Here is a 24,101-nt window from a genome sequence, read left to right as displayed (position 1 = left end):
ACACACACACACACACACACACACACACACACACACACACACACACAAAGAGAAAGAAAAAAAGAAAACAATTCCATTTAAAATCATATGAAAAAGCATAAACTAACCAGAAATAAATTTAACCAAGGAGGTCAAATATATCTACACTGAAAACTGTGAAACACTGATAAAAGAAACTGAAGAAGATACATGTAAAGATACTCTGGGCTCATGGATTAGAAAAATTAATATTGTTAAAATGTCCATAATACCCAAAGCAATCTACAAATTCAATGCAGTCCCTATCAAAATTCCAATGGCATTTTTCACAGAAATAGAACAATCCTACAATTTCTGTGGAACCACAAAAAAACCCAAACAGCCAAAGAAATCTTGAGAAAGAAGAAAGCTGGAAGCATCACAGGCCAGGATTTCAAACTATATTACAAAGCTACAGTAATCAAAATAGTATGGTGTCGGCATAAAACCAGACATACAGATCAATGGAACAAAATAAAAAGGCCAGAAATAAACCTACACCTATATGGTCAGTTAATTTAAGACAAAGGAGCCAAGAATATACAAAGGGGAAAGGACAGTCTCTTCAATAAACAATGTTGGACAGTTGGAAAACTGGACAGCCACATGCAAAAGAATGGAATCAGACTACTATCTTACACATACACAGAAATCAACTCAAAACGGATTAAAGAACTGAAATGTAAGACCTGAAACCATAAAACTTCTAGAAGAAAACATAGGCAGTAAGCTCCTGGACGCTGATCTTGGCAATCATCTTTTGGATCTGATTCCAAAAGCAAAAATAAACAAGTGGAACTACATCAAACTAAAGAGCTTTTGCACAGCAAAGGAAACCATCAACAAAATGAAACTTACTGAATGAGAGAAAATATTCACAAATCATGTATCTGATAAAGGGTTAATATCCAAAATACATAAAGAACTCATACAACTCAACAGCAAAAAATCAAACAATTCAGGGACTTCCCTGGAGTCCAGTGGTTAAGACTCCGTGCTTCCACTGCAGAGGGTGGGGATTCAACCCCTGGCTGGGGAACTAAGATCCTGCATGCTGCAAGGCACAGCCAAAAAAACAAAACAAAAAACCCCCAAACAATCCAATTAAAAATTGGGCAGAGGGACTTCCCTGGTGGTCCAGTGGTAGAGAAACCACCTTCCACTGCAGGGGACGCAGGTTCGATCCCTGGTCCGGGAACTAAGATCCCACATGTCACGGAGCAACTAAGCCCGCGCAACACAACCACTGAGCTCATGCACCTCAATGAGAGACCGGGCATGCTGCAAACTACAGAGCCCTCGCACTCTGGACCCTGCGCATCACAAGCACAGAGCCCACGTGCCCTGGAGCCTGCAGGCCACAACTAGAGAGAGAAAACCCACAAGCCACAACTAGAGAGAAGCCCACATGCCACAACGAAGAACCTGTGCCACAACGAAAGATCCCGTGTGCCACAACTAAGACCCAACGCAGCCAAAAAAAAAAAAAAAAAAAAAAAATTGGGCAGAGAATCTGAATAGACATTTTCCCAAAGAAGACATAGAGATGACCAGCAGTTACATGCAAAGGTGCACAACATCACTAATCATCAGGGAAATGAAAATCAAAACCACGACAAGCTATCACCTCACCCCAGTTAGAATGGCTATTAAAAAGACAAGAGATAACAAGTGTTGGTAAGGATGTAGAGAAAAAGGAACCTTGTGCACTGTAGTGGTAATGTAAATTGGTACATCCACTATGGAAAACAGTATAGAAATTTCTTAAAAAATTAAAAATAGAACTGTCATATGATCCAGCAATTCCACTCCTGGGTATTTATATGAAGGAAAAAAAAAAGAAACAAAAACACTAATTAAAAAAAAATTTTTATTTATGTTTTTGGCTGCACTGCATGGCATGCAAGATCTTAGTTCCCAGACCAAAGATCAAACCCATGCCCCCTGCAGTGGAAGTACAGAGTCTTAACCACTGGACTGCCAGGGAAGTCCCCCAAAACACAAATTTGAAACATATATGCACCCCCATGTTCACTGCAACATTATTTATAATAACAAAGTTATGGAAGCAACCTAAGTGTCCATCAACAGATGAACAGATAAAGCTACAGCTGAATGAATAAAGAATATGTGCTATATCTATATACACAATGGAATATTAGCCATAAAAAAAAAAGGAAATCTTGTCATTTGTGACAATATGGATGGACCTGAAGGCATTAAGCTAAGTGAGATAAGTCAGACAGAGAAAGACAAATACCATATGATCTCAGTTATATGTGGAATTTAAAAACAAACAAACAAACACAGAATCAAGCTTGTAAATACAGAGATAGATCTGTGGTTGCCAGAGTTGGTAGGTGGGTGAAATGGGTGAAAGGAATCGAAAGGTACAAACTTCTAGTTATAAAATAAATCATAGGGAGGTAATGTACAGCATGGTGACTATAATTAATACTCTACTGTATATCTGAAAGTTGTTAAGAGAGAATAATCTTCAAAGCCCTCATCTCATACACACAAAATTTTTACACTATGTGCGGTGACCGATGTTAACTAGAATTATTGTGATAATCATTTTGCAATGTATGCAAATATCAAATTACTATGTTGAACAACTGAAATTAATATATGTTACATGTCAATTATACCTCAATTTAAAAAAGGTAAATAGGCCTTCCGCAGAAAAGCCCTTTAAAAACCTCATCTCAAAGACATAAAAGGCTAAAGGTGAGAGTTTGCCGTGGGCTAGCTAGAGGGACGATTAAGAGATATTAGGAGTTGCGCCTGCTCAGTGGTCAGAGCTACTGGCCAAGGATTCACTTGTAAGCTGTAACTACAGGAAAATCCCTAGCTGCAACTAGAGTTAACTAGAGGATTTGTGAAGAGGGGCAGTTCCTAACATGGGCCACAGATAAAATTTGCGCTATATCTCACCTAAACATAAAGGAGGAGAGGATGATTCAAAACAGACATGAAAGTCGCAAGTTACCTACTTCTACTCCCACTCCCACTCCTTTTATACTCTCCCACCTGCAATTTATATCTCTGGCCAGAGAGACAACACTAAGGCTACAAGAGTGGAAAGATTAGGAAGAAGCAAACCGCCAAGTACATAAAAGGGCTTCCCTGATGCCACTACAGCACCAACATGGAAATGCTAGCTGATTTACCTCGATATTTCACCAGACATGGATGAAGAGTCACTATATATAAAGTTACAAGTCTAACGGGAAAAATATTAATTCACATATTCATTAAACCAATGTTTTTTAAGCATCCTTAAATAACTGCATGGAATAGGTAAGTGTTATATAAATAACTTCTATGAATTCAAAGGAAAAAGACAATCCACAAAAAAATTCAAATAATCAATGAACCTGAGAAAAGATAACAAACCACATGAAAAAAGAAATGTAAATGAAATAACCAAACACGATTTTTACCTATCATATTGGTAAAAATGGAAGACAGCCAGTACTGGGAACACAGTACAGAAATGGGTATTCTATAACATTTAAATTTACATGTGAATATCTGAAAGACACACATGGTTTTCCCAAGACTTCATATTATCCAGTATAGTATCCAGATAAATTAAGTACATATTTTCCAAATACGGAAAATTGTTTACAAAGAATTTAATATATCATTAGAATACTACATCTATTAATTATAATCTAATCTGAACAGATTCTAATATTCATTTAGCTACTGAAAAAGTATTTAGGTTCATCATGTATCCCCTCAAGGTCAAAATTACTACCACATATTATAACTCCACTGGAGATGGATAGTAGAGTGAAATAAAAAATAATTCAAGTTGAGAGAATTCTCTTTAAATCAACTTCTACTCTATACTGGAGAGCTGTAATGATCAGTATTAAGATATATCAACAAATACCTGAAATTGCTTTGTATTTACTTCCTGTCTGCGTTGCATAGTTAATGCTACTTTGTCTGCTTCCTGTGTAACCTCCCCCAGGATTCTTTTCTTTTCACTATACCACGGAAACTACAGGATAGGAGAAAAAGTAGATGAATCTTCAAGAGATGACAGGTTTGCTTCCCTTTCTATTTTTGATTAATATAGTTAACTACTTCTTACTGTGGTTGTACTTTTGTGGTACCCACCTCTAATTGCTCTTAAAAGCAGGTGACAATAACGAGCGTTGGCAAGGAGGTGGAAAAATTGAAATCCTCATACACTGACACTGTTGGTGGGAATGTAACATGGTGCACCCACTGGGGAAAAGAGTTTGGCAGTTCCTCAAAAACTTAAACATACAATATGACCCTGAAATTCCACTCCTAGAAATCTGCATAGAGAACTGGTAACCTACAAGTTCACAAAAACTTACACACAAAAGTTCATAGCATTATTCCTAATAGCCAAGAAGTGGAAACCCAAATGTCCATCAACTGATGGATGGAGGAACAAATGTGGTATATTCACAGAATGGAATATTCAGCCATAAGAAGGAATTAAGTACTGATACATGCTTCAACGTGTTTAGACCTGATAAACATTATGCTAAGATAAAGAAGCCAGACACAAAAGACCACATATTGCATCATTCCATTCATACAAAATGTCCAGAATAGGCAAATCCATAAAAACAAAGTACATTTGTGATTTCCAAGGGCTGGGAAAGAGGGGAATGGAGAGTGGACTGCAAATGGGTAGTTTCTTTCGGGGTGATGAAAATGTTCTGGAATTAGTCAGTGGTGATAGTTGCACCATGTTTTGAATATACTAAGAACCACTGACTGAATTGTATGTACATTTTTTAAAGTTGGTTTTTATGGTATGTGAATTATATCTCAGTTTTTTAAAGCAGTCAATACTTTAATAAATCAGTAAATAAAAATAAGGTTAGGCATTATGTCTGCAAGGAAGAGAAGGTTCATAAGAGAAGGTATGGATTCTGCTCCTTCTACCCCACTTTAACTAAAGATGGGAGGGGATATATTCTGGAGCCTCCTGTCTTGATTTCAAAGTTCTTCTGGGAAAAGATGACAAGGAAGATCTAATAATGACCCATTTCCCTTATGATGCCCAGCTTTTCAAAGATGTGGAGCATCCATCCTTCCTCTATCTGCTCTCTGTGACAGTGGCCCTAGCAGATTATGTTAAGTTTGACATGAGCAACCTTTCTTTTCCCTTTGAAAGTTTCTTAAAAACTGGAACAAAGTCTTGTTTCTTTTTATCTTCAATGCCCAGGCACTTTAGCATGGAGTGCTTAGTAAAACTTAAATGACTCCTTTAATACTGTACCTACCTCTCTCTGGTTGCCCAAAGGCCCTTAATACTCTACCTTTCCAGGCCTACGATCTCAAACCACCTCCTTGCTATCTCTATGGACAGAAGTGGGGAGAGAACTGGACTTTCTCAGTTCAGTAATCAGGAGCTGGGCTTTGAATTCCAACTTACCCATTTACTGGGTGACACTGAGAAAGTCACTAACCATTCTTACTCTCTTCCATGAAATAGGGATATTATATATCATATGAGATGATTTCAGGCATTAAACTGAAAGTTTATAAATTATAAGCTTACAACTTATAAATTTTACTTCTTATTGATATATTCCAAAATTTTCCATTCTATATAGTAGTCCAGTACTCTCAACACCACTACAGGGGCTTCCCTGGTGGCACAGCAGTTAAGAATCCGCCTGCCAATGCAGGGGACATGTGTTCATTCCCTGGTCCAGGAAGATCCCACATACCACAGAGCAAGTAAGCCCACGCACGCCACCAACTACTGAAGCCCACGAACCTAGAGCCCATGCTCCGCAACAAGAGAAGCCACCGCAGTGAGAAGCCTGCGCACCGCAACGAAGAGTAGAGAGTCACGGGTCCTAGTGTCTTAGTAATTTCACTGCTCCTTGCTCCCATGGTGACCCCTGACTCTGAATAACTCATACAATGCTTGAAATGACCCAGTACAACCTTCAAGTTTTATATTTACATTTAAAAATAAAATGCTTCTAATTCAAACGAATTTATGAAATTTCAGAAGGCACTGAATGATATTTTTCTTCAGGAAAACGTTACAGGTGAAAGGGACAAGACAGCTCAGAGGTCCTTCCCATTCATCTTCTACTCCTCATTATTACTTCCTCTCTCAGTATACACCCCACCCCCACCCCCCCCCGCCACATGCCTAATATCTAGACCTTCCAATCTCTTCCTTTCTCAGTCCAACCTGTTTGCACCAGGGGTTGACTATCCCTTTTGTACCTAACAGAAGACTGACAAAAATTTAACTGTATTTTGGTACTGGGTCTCCTCTCTGGATCTAAACCTTCATCAGAAGTGCTTCATTTAACACAAAGTTTGCCTGCTGGCAGATAGATCAGCAAAGCTGACACTCTGTAGCTTTAAAATACTGAGGAGTGTTAGTTTTAGCACACATAACCTTTTAAAATTCAAATTATTTATACTCTACTTTTTGGAAATTTCAAAAAAAATATTGCTCCTGAATTAAAAAAAACAAAAACAACCAATATATACTCTAAGTCCCTAATTAACACAAGGTTTTAAATCTCTCACTCAAATACAAACCTGTATGGGTGGAATATCTGGCAGCGACGGAAGGTTTTCTGGATTGGTAACTGAAGGAATTAGTTCTATTGCTGTAACAGATGGGCTGGTGGGACCTCGATTTGCATTTGCCATAGTAGCTGTAGTAGGGCTGGTTGGATTGACTGGGTTGTTGTGCACCGACACAACAGGAAAGGGTCCAGCATGCCCTGGGTTTGAGTGCTGTTAGGAAAAAAGATGTTATCATTACCTGATCTGCCAGGATATCCAAATATGAACAATACCTTGACAACAAGTTTCAGTTTAGGAAGGATACACAAGTTCAGAGTTTGATACCTGTGGCTGAGAGACAAAGAAGTAGGCCCTCTCAAACTTATGCAGGAAAAAAACAATTCAAACTTATCATTTTTCTATTCATTTTTGTGTAGTATTTAGAAAAAAAATAGACTTGCCAATAATTGTACCCTGTCAGACTGGTGATATGATTTTACTTCATAACAAAGATATATATAAATAGATGATCTGGAAGCCCATAGTTTTCAAACATCAGACCAGGAAAGCCACTGTTGTGCCTATATTTCACTTTGACACTTTTGTCTTTTTTAAAATAAAAATAATTAATTGTATAATTGTGTATTATGTAACTGATATGGTAGAAAGAACAATGAATTTACAAATGGAAACGTGGTATCAATTCCTGACTCTTAATACTATGTGACTTTAGGCCAAATCACAATCTTGGTAATTTAGAAATGTGGATAATGATGAATGAAAATGGATACCTGTCTTTATGAGGAGTGTTATGAGGATCATTTAAGACAGTACACAGATTAAAATCTTTGGGAAATAAATTACTATACACATACAAATCATGTGAAGTATTTAAAAACTTAAAATTCTAACATTCAGTGATTTCTGTAGGGGCCCCAAAGTCTAAGGACAATGTTCTGAGATGGTTGGTTAATCCAATTATGTAGCTTCTGCACCTTTCCAAACGCTGTACCTGCCCCCTGGTAATACTTGAAGGCTTTCCCAGTACACTAAGGGGTACATGGGTATGTGAATACTTTTAAGGAAATTAAAGTCTAGATAGTCGACCTTCATATATACTTTTATCCTGAAGAAAACCAAATTTACCTAAGAATGTGCCATGGTCTGTGAGTTCTTTTTTCCAACTACTTCTTTCACAACTGCCCTTCTCCTCCAAAAACAAAATACAAAACAACACATCTTTAACTCATGCCCAATCTTATCTAGCATATTGCCCCAGGGTGAAAAACAAAACAAACAAAAAATCTCCTGAAGAGACAGACAAAGGTACAGTTGAAAATGAAGGTGTCAAGTTGCTGACAAAGTGCCTGGCTCTGAAACCTGGGTAATCTTTGAGTGGTTCTGATACTTGGTGATCAACAAAAACAAAGAAAGACCTGAAGAAGTTGTCAACTGATAAAAAAAGATTTTAAAAATCGTTTTGAATTCCCAGATACAAATTTTTGTGAACAAGTTTCCTGAGCATCACATGAAAACAATAACAAAAAAAAACTAGTAATAAAAATCGGCATTGAATTCTGACTTATTCTAACAGTACAAGGTAACAGACATACAAACATGCATACATGAAGGAAGGGGAAAGACTCCATGTATCTAATAAAGAAATGTATATCTAAAAGAATTTTATTTTTGTTTCCTAATAATCTTAAACCGTGTAAATATATTGTTTAAACAACTGTATAGGAATAATTGTAATGAAACTTTGGTCTAAAGAAGAAGTTTTAAAGTTTAATAACTGCATTATAAACTGGAAATTTAAGAATTTTCAAATTGCAACAGACATCTTTCCAGCAGAAAATTGCAACAAACTGATTCACAAGTCTATCAAACTTGTGAATATCTTAAATCTGTATCTTAAATATATTAAGATAAAATTCTGGAAAAGTAGAACAGAAATTCAAGTCCATGGGGAAAAGGGAGTATATAATTTTGACTTTCAAAAAAGAACTTGCCTCTGTATTTGGGACTCCAGTGGATCCACTTAGAAGAATAATGCAACGGTTTTACTTTACAATGTCAATATTTATACAATACGATATGCTAAACAGTAAGTCCTTTCCAACTATTTAAACTTAAACTTGTAATGGAAGTTTTAAATGTCAACCTTCAAATGTGAGGGAGTGTGTATTTTTCAAAAGTCTTTCTGGAGGTAATTGGGCCAAAAAGTTGACGGATCGTTGATCTAGGACTTCAGTATGCAGATCGATCTGAGTCAGTAAAAGTTCACATATTTATGAGTACTCCCCTCCTGGAAATTTTGATTCAGTGGATATGGTTCAGAATCTATTTCAGACATGGTACCCCAGTCATTCTGATGGTCTTCAAATCATGCTTTGAGAAACATCACTCTGACAATTATAAAATGACCTTTTTTATATAACTAGAAATCCTATGCAAAAGTAGCCTCATATTTATAATCATACCTCCTATACAAATATAATCTACTATTCAAGCAAAGATCAGAAAACATGCCTCTAAACACACTTATTTTTAAGAGTAGGTATATCCATCCTAAAAGGAACAATACTGAGTGAAGAGAAAAAAAAAAAGTCAAAATGTCACATTAAAAGAGCAGAGGAACAATTTTAGGAAATTGAAGTTTTAATCTTAATTCTACCATTGTCTCTTATGATTGTGGGTACATAACAAGCTCCTTTGTTTTGCACTTCTGTAAAATGAATTGGTTGGACTAGGTCAGAGATTCTCAACCCAAAGTATACAATGGGTTTAATGACATCAAAGAAACTCTTAAAATTTAATAAAAAATTAGACATTTCTCCAAAGAAGACATACGGATTTCCAACAAACACATGAAAAGATGCTCAACATCATTAATCATTAGAGAAATGCAAATCAAAACCACAATGAGGTATCACCTCACACTGGTCAGAATGGCCATCATCAAAAAATCTACAGGGCTTCCCTGGTGGCGCAGTGGTTGAGAGTCTGCCTGCCGATGCAGGGGACACGGGTTCGTGCCCCAGTCTGGGAAGATCCCACATGCTGCGGAGCGGCTGGGCCCATGAGCCATGGCTGCTGAGCCTGCGCATCCAGAGCCTGTGCTCTGCAACGGGAGAGGCCACAACAGTGAGAGGCCCGCATACTGCAAAAAAAAAAAAAAAAAATCTACAAACAATAAATGCTGGAGAGGATGTGGAGAAAAGGGAACCCTCCTGTACTGCTGACGGGAATGTAAATAGATACAGCCACTATGGAGAAGAGTATGGAGGTTCCTTAAAAAATGAAAAATAGGGCTTCCCTGGTGGCACAGTGGTTGAGAGTCTGCCTGCTAGTGCAGGGCACATGGGTTCGAGCCCTGGTCTGGGGGGATCCCGCGTGCCGTGGAGTGGCTGGGCCCGTGAGCCACAACTACTGAGCCTGCGCGGCTGGAGCCTGTGCTCCGCAACGGGAGAGGCCGCGATGGTGAGAGGCCCGCGCACCGCAATGAAGAGTGGCCCCCGCTTGCCGCAACTAGAGAAAGCCCTCGCACAGAAACGAAGACCCAACACAACAAAAATAAATTAATTTAAAAAAACAAACAAACAAACAAACAACCGAAAAACAGAACTACCATATGACCCAGCAATCCAACTACTGGGCATATAACCTGAGAAAACCATAATTGAAAAAGAGTCATGTACCACAATGTTCACTGCAGCACTATTTACAACAGCAAGGACATGGAAGCAACCTAAATGACCATCGACAGATGAATGGATAAAGAAGATGTGGCACACACATACAATGGAATATTACTCAGCCATAAAAAGGAACAAAATTGAGTTATTTGTAGTGAGGTGGATGAAGTCTGTATGAGTCTGTTGTACAGAGTGAAGTAAGTCAGAAAGAGAAAAACAAATAGTGTATGCTAACGCATACACATGGAATCTAAAAAAACGGTACTGACGAACCTAGTGGCAGGGCAGGAATAAAGATGCAGATATAGAGAATGGACTTGAGGACATGGCAGCGTTGGTGGGGGAAGCTGGGATGAAGTGAGAGAGTAGCACTGACATATATACACTACCAAATGCAAAATAAATGGCTAGTGGGAAGCAGCCGCATAGCATAGGGAGATCAGCTCAGTGCTTTGTGACCACTTAGAGGGGTGGGATAGGGAGGGTGGGAGGGAGGTTCAAGAGGACAGGATATGGAGATATATGTATACATATAGCTGATTCACTGTGTTGTACAGCAGAAACTAACACAACATTGTAAAGCAATGATCTAATAAAGATGTGAAAAAAGAATTTAATTAAAATTGTATGTGTATTTTTCTGGGACAAGAAGATACACAGCATTAATCAAATTCTCAAACGTATCAATGACCACCCCTCCCTCCACCCCACAACTGATTAAGAAAACTGTTGTCTTTTAGTTTTAAAATTATATGATTCTTACAAATGGAACTCTAGGCATACTTGTCTTTGGAGGTGTGGCTGCATCATGGAATACTGAGGGCCACTGTGCCTGGGTATCCCTGGTATTCGGGCAGCATTCTGAGCCAATCTCATCTGATGGGCTTGGAAAGCTCCACAGTTCATGTTGCCTCTTTGCATTGCTTGCACACTGATCAATCTTGGAGGCTGCAAAAGGCAGAAATTGCCATTTATGTAATAATATTTATAAATTTATCTTTCAATTATAAAACGTTATGATAAGAATACTTTTGTCAGGATAGAAGGGCATAAAGTAAAAAGTGTAAGTCATTTTCCTCATCTCTTACCCCAATCTCCTTCTCTCAGTATACGTGTGCTTTAAAGCCTATCAGCATTAACTTAATCAACCACAGATTAATAGTTTTGATTTGGATGGGAGACAGCAGGAAAGATACAGGGATGGGAATGATTTGAACAAAAGCCTAAAGAACGTGTCAGATCTTAGGAGGAAACAACATGGCTCTTTGGCCCAAAACCACATGTTTAAACAAAAAAGATCTGGTATAGAGGGATAAAAACGTGTATACCTCCACAGTACTAGTGAGTTAATTTTGTTTCCCATCATAAGTATTTACTTCTTGTCCTTCCTCGCACCTCCCCCACATCCCTGCCATACCCAAGGCAAATGTTTAAACTGATCTTTGACCTCTGTCCCCATCAGTAACTTTGAAATGTGTAACTCATCTATACAGGACAGAGTGTAGTCTCAAGGTCTTCATAATTTATATCAATAGTGCAGTGATATAATAATACTCGCCTGTTGTTGTAACATCTGAGGGGCTGCTTGTCTAGGGTGCTGCTGTGTTGTTGCTGTTGTTGTTGGTACAGGTGCAGGTGGCTGCTGCATCCTCATCTGTTGCAACTGCTGATGTTTCTGTGCATACACTTGTTGTTGCATGTGCTGGAGTCGAAGCTGTGCTAAGTTAATCTGTCCAGGGGTTTTACTAATGTGGTTTGTCCCTGGCGGAACTTGCCCAACTACAACATTAGGAGTATAACCAGGAGCTGGTTTACTCTCTATTACTAGATTACCTGAAGGATTTAAAAAATGAGAATAATTTACATATAATCAACTAACATCTACTTTGTGGGTTAATCATTATATTTTCCTCTTTCCTCTGACAACTATCACCACTCAGTTTCCAACAGCACAGAAGGGATGGGAGCTAGGTTTAAAGATGATGAAGATCAGAAACCTAATATAGTCCAAAGCCAATTAATTGACTTTTGATTACTCAGAATAATATATTATCTGCCCTTATTTTTGACACAGATGTTCAGAAAATTAAAGAGCTGAAAGAGACAGTATTAGAGGAGGCCCATCTAGGCAGTCTAAATCATTTCTAGCCTGAGAAGATTCAAGGATACTCAAGATTGCTAATACTGATTCTACCTGCCTTTGGATTGTCAAAATGTGCAGGGCAGAGTACTATATTGCTACAAAACTGTCTTCTGTGGAAAAGTTGAACGTTTTAAACTACTTATACCCTTGGAGATGACAAATTCTCCTTCCTTTTTACAGAGCCAGGTACTTTCTAGGGATAGAAGGCAAATTTTAGTAAGGTTTGATCTAAGGTAGAGTTGGCAAACTTTTTCCTGTAATAAGCCAGATACTTTAGGCTTCGCAGGCCACATAAAATCTGTCGTATACTCTTTGTTTTTTACTTGTTTGCTTTTACAACCCTTTAAAATGTAAAAACCAAACTTAGGTACCACGTCACACAAAATAGTTTGCCGATGCCTGATCTAAAGGTATAGCCAAATGAATATACACAAAGATTACATTTTTTTTACAAAAGGCTACCCACCTCTGCTTTTACAGCTTCCAATGGTGAGGACTTGACTATTTTGAAAATGAGTTTAATCAATCTGTAGACAGCTCTAATTGTTGGTTAGTTTTGGGGGGTTTTGTTTTACTTTAAATTGAGCTGGTTTTGTATGTCTTATCTGTAACTTTCACCTAAGGCCCTTAGGTCCACACTGTGGAGTAGCAAAAGCAAAGTCCATTTGTCTTCCATGTGAAAAGAGCTACTCTTATCTTTCAAACATTCCTCAGAACATGGCATTCCAACACATCAGCATACTGGATGGAGGTCCTCCACAGGTGGGCAATTTTGTACAGTTAATACATAAGCTACTAAGCATGTAAGAAATTCTTCCAAAGACTAAAGACCCATTTGGTAAGTTTCTGATATGTAACACTCAATATCAATTTTAAAAGATGTGGGGAAAAAGTTAGAAATGATACATAAAAAACTATACAGAGGAGACCCTCAACATTCTTAAAGTAATTTATAATTATATATACTTAAAGATGTAATGAACATAGCTGAAGTAAGTTTCCAATGAAGAACATATTTTCCAAAAAGTTTACATGTTAGAATGAAGTTTAAAAACTTTAAGTATCTAAAACTTGTTGTAGATGCTTTCTCCTCCTAATTCAGTGTTCCAAGTTATAGCCATAAAACGAATTATTTCTCACCTAAATTGACTACGTTCTTTGCCCAGAAGGTGGGATCACAATGGAAACGTATTGCTCCATTAGCAGCAGGGACAGGATCACACCGTGCTTTCAAAATATGGCGCAATTGAAAAGTAATCTAAAAGGGGAAAAATTCATATTAGTCTTAAAATTAAATATCACTTGAGAAAACATACAAGATAAAGACATGAAAGCTCATGTAGCCCCACAGTGTCCATCTCAGATGAGATAGTATCAGTGTTTAAAAAACGATATTAGCAATCGAAGGCACATGCTTGAATTTCTGCCATTTCTGCTGATAAACTACATTATACTACTAGGTATCTCCAAAACCTATGATTGACTCAAGACTTACTGTATGATTCCATTTATATGAAATTCTAGAAAATGAGAGAAATGAGACTAATGGTTGCCTAAGGCCAGGGATAGAGAAAAATAAGAAAACTTTTGTGGGTGACGGAAATTTTCTGTATTTTGAGGTGATGGTGATAACTTTTACTAAAATTCAAAATCTATACTTTAAACAGATGCAGTTCACTGAATGTAAATAATATCTTAATAAAGTCAATTTAAAGAAAAATAAGATACTATGTGTCTCACCAGTCGCTTGCTGTACAGTAGTGCCGTGCTGCTACCACTAGCAATTGCCCAGTTTGTAAAGTTCATAACATGCTTCACCTGCCGGGAAAGGCCTGTGATGTCATTCTGTTGCTGTAGTAACTTCATCTGTCTTTCTTTTGTAACATTCTGAAACAGAACAAGAGGTTCACTTTAGAATTCTGTATAAAAAAATCAACTCATAATTTCTATTGCCAGTGAACACAATACCTGTATTTCTTTTTTAAAATGGGATAACTTAATAAGCTCCTCATTATTTAATGAGTCTATGATCAAGTCTATGATCAAGGACTTGGATCAAGGAAAAAGTCACTAACAAAAGTGGGACCAAAACTTAGTTCTATAGTCCAAATTAGACATTCCACATACAGAAATTAATGTTTCCTTCAGAAGATGAAGAGCCCTTGTTAAAAACAGTGTTTATTAGGCTAATCTAATATACAGAGCCTATGACATATGAGCTGACCTTTAGAAATAATTTTATGTAATCTTAACACACTTCTCAGGCCAAAGAAAATTTTGTGCGTGGCATGAGGCTGAAGTTAAAATCTCTTATTTTCAACATGTAAGGCAAAAGGAGAAAGATGAATTCCAGAGCTCTAAGAGTAGAACTAGGGAAGCTTCTTATATGACAAAAGTTCATAAAGAACAAGGGAGTAAGTGAGGGTGGAAGGAAAGACCAATTTGAGGAAAGTGCTGCAAAGGAAAAATAAACTGCTTTCTGGGAACAAAAATTCCCAGAAGGGACAGGTGATGTCCTATGTCCTTTGACATTCAGCATACTGTACAACTTGCCTCTTCGTTCTTAACCACTTTCTTACAAAAATGACTCAACTGGGTTTACTGAACAATTTTTTCCCTAAGGAAATAAGTTACTCATCTTATAATGTAAATCAATGGATAAAAATATTCAAATGACAGAAGTTTCATTTACAACTTCCCTGGAAATCATCCCTTTTATAAAGCTTATAGGAAAACCTCTATCTTACAAAGTTTAGAAACACAGTGCGCTAGAAAACATCTACTGCTTAAATCATTAGTATGTTACAAATATGTGGCAGATTTATCAGTAGGTATTTGTGTATATTTTAGCATTAAGAGGTATCTTTTTAATTCAAAAGTTCTTGAAATGGTTTCAGAACATTACTTTAGACCTATAATTAAAATGTATTTACTGTAAGTTAAAAGGTATCAAAAATAATTGCTTGCTCACGCTCTCCATTTACAAGGTCCTTCTAAAAACAAGAATCTATTAGGGTTAACTGCAACTCAGCTGGATATACAACAGTCGCAAGAGACCTCAAAATTTAACAATATGTGTGAGAGTATTTTTAATTTCACAATTGTGTCTCAACGGCAAGATGTATTTCAAAAGACAGAAATTCAGAAATAATTCTCTGTTGACATTTATTTTATTTATATGTAACTGTGTCTAGTATTTCAACAATTTTCTATGAAGGAATGGAACAGAAAAAAATCTACTATGAAAAATTTGAGGTTAATAGTAATTAAAAGTTAAATAATCAAATATTCATGTAATTTAAATTGTTACTATTCAATGGTGCTTTAAACATAACTCGGTATCATCTAAGCCAACTTAAAAGCACAAAATTTTGAGAACCAGCCAACTATGGTCAGTAGAGTCTTTCACTAGAACTTAATTTAGATTTCACAAATTGACTGGATTCTCATCTAGAAATTTACATTCACATATTACTCTCAATATACAACACAAAGACCTAATATAACAAAATTATGAGTAAATTTAAAGTTTAAGTTTCAAAATGAGCAGCATTTTTAGCAAAACTATGGAACATTTAAAAAATAAAGTGAAGAACACACATGAGTCAGTAAGACTCCCAATATACATTCATATGTAAAAGTTAAATTGAGGACCTATCTTGTGGGGAGAAGAGGGAATGTGGCAGGTCAGCTTTGTCTTCATTTATATCACATTTTAGTAATAATTCTTTCATTCCTAAGAGAACAACACTATATCCTAACCGATACATCTAAAGTGTTAAATTGGGCTGCAAAGTAACTAACTTGAAAAAGGCCTATTTTCCAACAAAAAACACACAAAAAAATTTTTTTAATTGACTTTACTTTCATACCCACCCCCAACCAATCTAAAAGAGCTTTCAATAAACATTAAAAAACAGCTAAAGAGCAAGAGAAGCAGTTTTTGTTTTATTTTGGCTTTGAACCATACCTCTAGCTGCTGTAACAGAGATTTTCCTTTCTTATTAATTTCATTGATAAGGGTGAAAATGGCCACTTTAATTTCCTGTTCTACTCGTTTGTTAGTCTCATTTACTTCTTTTATCCTGAATAAGAGAAATGCATCATTAGGTTATAGACTTATCCTATGTCTCTGAATTACCAACTGTTACAGAAATTCATCCAACTGGGAACTTAACCGAGTAACTAAAATTAAACCTTTGTCAAATGTACAACTTATGTTTTGGCAGACCTGACCACTCAATTTGGTCCAAACAAGTTATGTATGTAGACAAAGAATGGATTAAATATTTATTAATTTTAAATTAAGTTCATAAAGGACAGTTTATTAATCTAGATGGCAATCTCCTTTAGTTTCTATGACGTGAATGTGATAAACAACTGACATCAGTGATTGCTGGTTAGTGTCAAATATGGCACATTGTTCTTGAGAAGCATTAAGATTAAACAGAACCAATGTGCAAAAAAAAATGTTGCAACCAAAACTACTATTATCTTTTGAAACAAGAGGAAGCTTAGACGCATTTAGTTTCACTAAAACTACTTCAAATGTGAATTCAGATATACCCCTTCCATAGGTTCTTCTCAAAATGATTTCCTACTGTATACGGTTAAGGGAATAAAACATTTTCATTCCTTTTTTAAAAACAGCTGTTGGATGTTTTAGAAACAGGTATAAGCTCCCATGTAGTTATGAAAGTTTTGGTTGTAAATATGAAATAGCCAATACCTTGCTATTTATAAAACAGGAAGAGAAGAATTCTACTAATATAAATACATAAAATGTTAACAAACAATCATAAGATGGTAACTTTAAACTTTTATACATTCTACTTCTGTACAAACTATAACTGACACTTTCAACTGCTAAAACTGCCTTTCCTTTACCAAATTCAAATTTAAATAACCTGAATACACCGGGTCAAAAATGTAGTTTTCTCTCCTTTGTACTTCAGGCACTGATTTAACAATTTTATTCAATTTTGTCCTTATCTTATTAAAATGAGTGGAAGACATTTTAAAAATGAGAATGCTGCTCACTAGTGGTAAGAACACATGACCTTAAAACGATTCAGCCAAAGGTTGAAACCATTAAGCATGCTGAAAGCAAACTCCCCTGAATTTAAGCATGCTTAAATATATGCTCAATTGTGAAGGCAGCAAAAAAAATGAATGTACATTAAAAAATGGAGAAAGGTCATCGAAGAATCTAACAGGAGAAGTATAGACATTTTATTACTTTAATACTGTTTTTTTTTAAGCTTTCTGGAGATGAAATAATCTCCCCAACCCTGCGCAATCTTGTAAACTTCACTTCTCTACACAGATTCAGGAACATATATACAAAATATACGTATAAAAATATGGGATTGCCATATGAATTATCTCACTATCCTTTCTCTGGAAAGGACATCCATCTGTAATTTATGAGAAGACAGTTATCCTCTCCAATATCATCTATAATGTATCAGCAATATAAAAAACATCCTGACGTATCCACGAGAACTAACCATGACTAGTGAATATCTATATATTTATATTATCTACAACCTCTGAGGAGCCTTTATTTTCCTTTGGTATCACTTTTTAAGATGATAGTTATAAATTCTTACTAATATATAATGTATGATTTTATAATGTATCAATAATATACAATGTACTATTCATTCATCTTCAATACTTTTTGAGTATTTATTATGTGTCATTTTAAATCATCATAAATTAATTTTAGTATTCTAAAAGTCTCAATATTTGTGAATCTGAAGAATAAACACATATCAACCCTATTCATACCTCTAGGAACATATGGGTTTTAATTATGCCAGCTCCAAGTGTTTGTCTTTAAGGACTCCTTTAAGAGTCCTAATCTTCTTAACCTACTCACTATGGAACTTAGTCCCACTTTGTGGCATGAAGGATCTTAGTTCCCCAACCAGGGATTGAACCCGTGCCCCCTGAAGTGGAAGCATGCAGTCTTAACCACTGGACAGCCAGGGAAGTCCCAGTCCCCCTTGCTTTATCAGTAAATTTAGTTTATTGAGAAATGAACGAAAATAGGATTCTTAAAAACTGACAGTGTTATTGATAAAAATAACAACAGCTACAATTTGAGCGCTTACTATATGCCAGAAACTGTGTTCTCATAATAATACCACTAAGATAAGTACTGTTTTTAATGCTTGTTTTACAGATGGAAAATTAATTTGTCCACCACCGTTCATACTCTCTCCTGTCTTCCACACAGTCTCCAGTTAAAATTTTATAATTCAACTCTCTACACATTAATTGGTTTTTCTACATTTAACTAAGGCTGACAAAGACTAGAGCCATATTAATTATAAAATAGTCAAAGATGTATCCTAAAAGAGTATTCAAAATTTGAAGCAATTAAATTCTCTTTAATTAACAATTATCATAATACAAACTCAAACATACCATTTACCTCTCCAAAACAATGTTTTCTATATATGCCTAATATAATATAGAAGGAAAACAATTTAAACTGGACCCATCGTGTTTAATAATCCTTAAACTGAAATTATAGTTTTAAGGAAACATACTTACCTATTCTGCACCTGAGTAGCTGCAAAATGAACATAATTCTTCTTCTCAAGAAGCTTAGCCAGTAGATTCTCAATTGCACCTTTCTGGTTTTGAAAAGCTTCTTCTAAAAATTGATACCTTTAAAACAAAAACAAAAATTACATTTAAAATGGAAAATTTACGATTTGGAAATGAAAAACTGCTGCATGAGTCAATCTTGAAACCTTACTTAAATGATCAACGCTCTATGCTGGCCACACACCCCCTATGTTACCAGCAACTTTTAACTACCAATCCCCTTTCCCTCTTAACCTGACACTGTGAAGGCACTATTAAGACAAAAAAAATTACTCAAAACTGTTCAAGTGCTCTTAAATTAGAGTTTTGATTCAGGATTGCATTTTTATAAAAGCCTAAATACTGGTGTAAGCTGTATACATTTTAAATCATAAAATACAACCACATTATACAAAATACTTTCAAAGGTGGGAAAACCACCCACAGTTCCAACAACATAAAATCACTGCTACTATTGTAATATCTAGTTCCTTAGTCTTTTCAGTCACAATGTATGTGCAACTCTGCATTTGACTTTATTCTTTATCTTGTCGTTGCAATCACCCTTGAAATAATTTTTCAGTTCTAGACTGTAAATATTGTCAAACTTTTCCAAAAGGGTTATATCAATTAAAAATATGACCAACACCAGAGTTTTACTTTAACTTTGTCAACAAAGTGGTATATGTTAAGATTTGCTAATATTATAATAGTGAAAATTAGACAGTACAAGACTACAGTTCTTTGTTTGCTAGGAAGGCAGAATGGTTTTCTTTGCTAGTTTTGTTACCTCTGTGTAAATTGCTCATTAAGTCAACAAGTATTTTAGGGCTTCTTCTATATGCTAGGGATACATGGGTAAAATAAAATCCATTATTGTTTATATTTTCATAATAAATAGGCACAAATATGAAATGATACTACACTGTGAAATGAGCTATACTGGAGGCGTACATAGTCTGCAATAAGAACACAGTGTCTATGATGAAAGAAATCAAAGACAATACAAACAGATGGAGAGATATACCATGACTATACACCCAAAACAACCTACAGATTCAATGTGATCCCTATCAAATTAGCAATGGCATTTTTCACAGAACTAGAACAAAAATTTTTTACAATTTGTATGAAAACACAAAAGACCCCGAAGAGCAAAAGCAATCTTGAGAAAGAAAAACAGAGCTGGAGGAATCAGGCTCCCTGACTTCAGACTACACTACAAAGCTACAGTAATCAAGACAGTATGGTACTGGCACAAAAACAGAAATATAGATCAATGGAACAGGATAGAAAGCCCAGAGATAAACCCATGCACATATGGTCACCTTACTTTTGATAAAGGAGGCAGGAGTATACAATGGAGAAAAGACAGTCTCTTCAATAAGTGGTGCTGGGAAAACTGGACAGCTACATGTAAAAGAATGAAATTAGAACACTCCCTAACACCATACACAAAAATAAACTCAAAATGGATTAAAGACCTAAATGTAAGACCAGACACTATAGAACTCTTTAAGGAAAACATAGGCAGAACGCTCTGACATAAATCACAGCAAGATCCTTTTTGACCCACCTCCTAGAGAAATGGACATAAAAACAAAAATAACAAATGGGACCTAATGAAACTTCAGAGCTTTTGCACAGCAAAGGAAACCATAAACAAGATGAAAAAACAACCCTCAGAATAGAAGAAAATATTTTCAAATGAAGCAACTGACAAAGGATTAATCTCCAGAATATATAAGCAGCTTATGCATCTCAGTATCAAAAAAACAAACAACCCAATCCAAAAATGGGCAGAAGACCTAAATAGATATTTCTCCAAGGAAGACATACAGATTGCCAACAAACACATGAAAAGATGCTTAACATCACTAATCATTAGAGAAATGCAAATTAACACCACAATGAGGTATCACCTCACACTGGTCAGAACGGCCATCACCAAAAAATTTACAAATGATAAATGCTGGAGAGGGTGTGGAGAAAAGGGAACCCTCCTGCACCATTGGTGGGAATGTAAATGGATACAGCCACTATGGAGAACAGTATGGAGATTCCTTAAACAACTAAAAACAGAACTACCATATGACCCAGCAATCCCACTACTGGGCATATACCCTGAGAAAACCGTAATTCAAAAAGAGTCATGTACCACAATGTTCATTACAGCTCTATTTACAATAGTCAGGACATGGAAGCAACCTAAGTGTCCATCGACAGATGAATGGATAAAGAAGATGTGGCACATATATACAATGGAATATTACTCAGCCATAAAAAGGAATGAAATTGAGTTATTTGTAGTGAGGTGGATGGACCCAGAGTCTGTCATACAGAGTGAAGTAAGTCAGAAAGAGAAAAACAAATACCGTATGCTAACGCATATATATGGAATCTAGAAAAACGATACTGATGATCCTAGGGGCAGGAGAGGAATAAAGATGCAAACGCAGAGAATGGACTTGAGGACACAAAGACGGGGAAGGGTAAGCTGGAACGAAGTGAGAGAGTGGCATGGACATATATACACTACCAAATGTAAAACAGATAGCTTGTGGGAAGCAGCCACATAACACAGGGAGATCAGCTTGGCGCTTTGTGACAACCTAGAGGGGTGGGACAGGGAGGTTGGGAGGGAGGCTCAAGAGGCAGGGGATATGGAGATATATGTATACATATAGCTGATTCACTCTGTTGTACAGCAGAAACTAACACAACACTGTAAAGCAATTATACGCCAATAAAGATGTATTAAAAAAAAAAGAAGAACACAGTGTCTAAATCTGCCTCAACACCAAGGAATGCTTCACAGAGAAGTCAGAACAGAATTATCCTATGCTAACTGCAGAGGCATATTTGGAGAACAACAAATACTTCAACATACCTAGAGAAAGCCGTGCAAAGATCAGAATGTGAGACAATAATAAAATCCAGAAGCAGACTGTGAAAAGCTGGGTATACCATGCTAATTTTTGGATTTTCGTTTTTCAGTAATAGGAAACCCTTGAAGAATTCCAACCAAGATGTAATAATCAGACTTACATTCCAGGAAAATCATCAGACAGAAATATAAAAGATCTGAAGAAGAGAGATGGGGAAGACTAGCTAGAACTCTAAGACAGTAGCTCAGATGAGCTATCAGGGTATGGTACTAATTGGTATAGCTGAATAAACAAGCTTGAACAATGGACTCTGTCACAGAGATCAGCATCTTTGGTGATTTGAAAGTTTAACTGGAGCCATATAAAGTAACATCCATGGTATAACCTAAAAACTGAATGCCTAGCTAAGGCAGAGTCAAGAAAAGATCACCGGAAATGAGAAGTTCAAGGTACTTACAAAGTTATAATTGTCTATGTGGACACAAATCATTAAAGTAAAAGCAGAAATTGAGATGAAGAGGAAGGCTATAAGCATCTAGATGTTTGGGCCTTCAGTGAAGGTCTCAGTTAAGGTAAATATAGGAGGAAAGGCTATGAAGTTGTTAACAAAAGGAAAGTCTACTAAATGGAGGGGATCAAGAAGTAAAAGAAAAATTGAGAGAATTAGAAGGCAAAGTTTAGAGCAACAGGGGGATTGCTGTTATAGAGAACAGCTGGCTAATGAGGATTTTATTTTGTGTACTAAGAATTTTTTATTGTAGTAAAGTACACATAACAAAACAAATCATTTTACGTTTTTAAGAATATTTTTAAAGCAAAAAAAAACTGTCTACAATGTAAAGTCTAGCACATTATAACTTGTATGATATATTAATTAAACAGCACAAAAGCATGTGAGTATTTTAATTTAAAAGGCTTTTAAAAGAGGTTCTACTGTTACATAGGTGAGCAAAGACTATTCCTTCATTGAAGAAACACTGAAGGAACAACATTTTATTTATTTCCTATACCATAATTTCTCTGTGTCCAAAATGAAATACTTTGTTTAAATCTGTACAGGTGAAGCAGGAATATGAGATTACCATGCTAACCCTTTTGACATAAGCTTTACATTGTGAGGAACAAAAGATCTTCTGACCCAGAGTTTAATTATGTCTGCAAATAAGAAGGCATTTGGCAGAAAGGTCAACTAGTATCATAACTCACAAAATTTTAATTCACAAAATTTAACCCTGCACAATTTTATTTCTTTTCTCAACTCAAAATAAATGTTTCAGAATCCTGTTTCTAGAAATGTCTTGTTGTATTCATATGAACAAGTAGCAAGCAAACACACCATGATACACCTAGGTGAAATTATGTGTCTGTCCTTTCCTCCCCTCATACAGGAGTTGACATCTGCACTGGATGTTAAAGGATGAGTAAGAGCTTTCTAGGTAAACAAACTTGGGAGGAAGGTAAGAGCTTTCACTGGGGGAAAAAATCTAAATGTACAAAAGTACACAGTTCTGAGGCCACGTGTCATTTTCAGGGCTAAGGAAAAGAAGACAAAGCTGGAAGAGATGGGGAGGTACCAAATGTTAAAGACCACTGTACATTTTGCTGAAGTTGGACTCAGATAATAAATAATAGTGAACCATCAAGAGATTGATAAAACAGTGACAATCAGGCTTGTTTCTTTTCACTTGAATAAACTTCAACTGTATTATTAGAAGAAAGATACTAACTAGAGCTTAAAAAACAAAAGAACAATACGGAAGTAGTTTTGGCTACAAGCTACTTCAGATTCTCTTAGCTAAAAGAATAAACTAACACTGAATTTTCTTTTTTGAACTGATCAAAGTAATAGTTGAAATACTTCAGAAATGGGGGGAAAGAATAACCAATAAATGGATTAAGCATAAATTTGTTAATATGTAAATATATCAAGGAATTTCTTAGATTTTAATCCTGCATATGAAGCAGTGATTCTTAACATGGAAGTCTTAGCCACACTGAGCTATTTTCAGTATTTCAAAATGTCTAGGTAAAAATTATGCACACCCATGATTTACTTATGATGGGCCTTATAAGTAAGACTTACTGTGCTTCTGGCTAGAATTATAGAAACCCAGGATAATATACATACCACTGATTATCATGTTTTGGAGAGAATCATGCTTATATATGTGTGTGTGTGTGTGTGTGTGTGTGTGTGTGTGTGTGTGTGTGTGT

General features: G+C 36.0%; 1 protein-coding gene across 2 annotated transcripts in view; it reads right to left on the bottom strand.

Moving 5' to 3' along the window:
• Positions 1-24,101, bottom strand: part of TRIM33 (tripartite motif containing 33) — a 152,028-nt gene that overhangs the window by 20,789 nt on the left and 107,138 nt on the right. For both annotated transcript variants that reach the window (XM_029227741.1, XM_029227742.1), the window contains exons 5-11: positions 18,964-19,080; positions 16,370-16,484; positions 14,140-14,286; positions 13,540-13,657; positions 11,815-12,089; positions 11,040-11,204; positions 6,589-6,789 (exon numbers count right to left, since the gene is read on the bottom strand). In XM_029227741.1, the coding sequence (XP_029083574.1) occupies positions 6,589-6,789; positions 11,040-11,204; positions 11,815-12,089; positions 13,540-13,657; positions 14,140-14,286; positions 16,370-16,484; positions 18,964-19,080 (1,138 nt within the window). The remainder of the gene's footprint in view (positions 1-6,588; positions 6,790-11,039; positions 11,205-11,814; positions 12,090-13,539; positions 13,658-14,139; positions 14,287-16,369; positions 16,485-18,963; positions 19,081-24,101) is intronic.

The sequence above is a fragment of the Monodon monoceros genome, unplaced genomic scaffold (genome assembly GCF_005190385.1).
Source record: "Monodon monoceros isolate NGI ecotype Baffin Bay Population unplaced genomic scaffold, NGI_Narwhal_1 Super_Scaffold_18, whole genome shotgun sequence".
Classification (NCBI taxonomy): domain Eukaryota; kingdom Metazoa; phylum Chordata; class Mammalia; order Artiodactyla; family Monodontidae; genus Monodon; species Monodon monoceros.
Note: the sequence above shows the minus strand (reverse complement) of the source record. Positions and strands in the feature narration are given on the sequence as shown.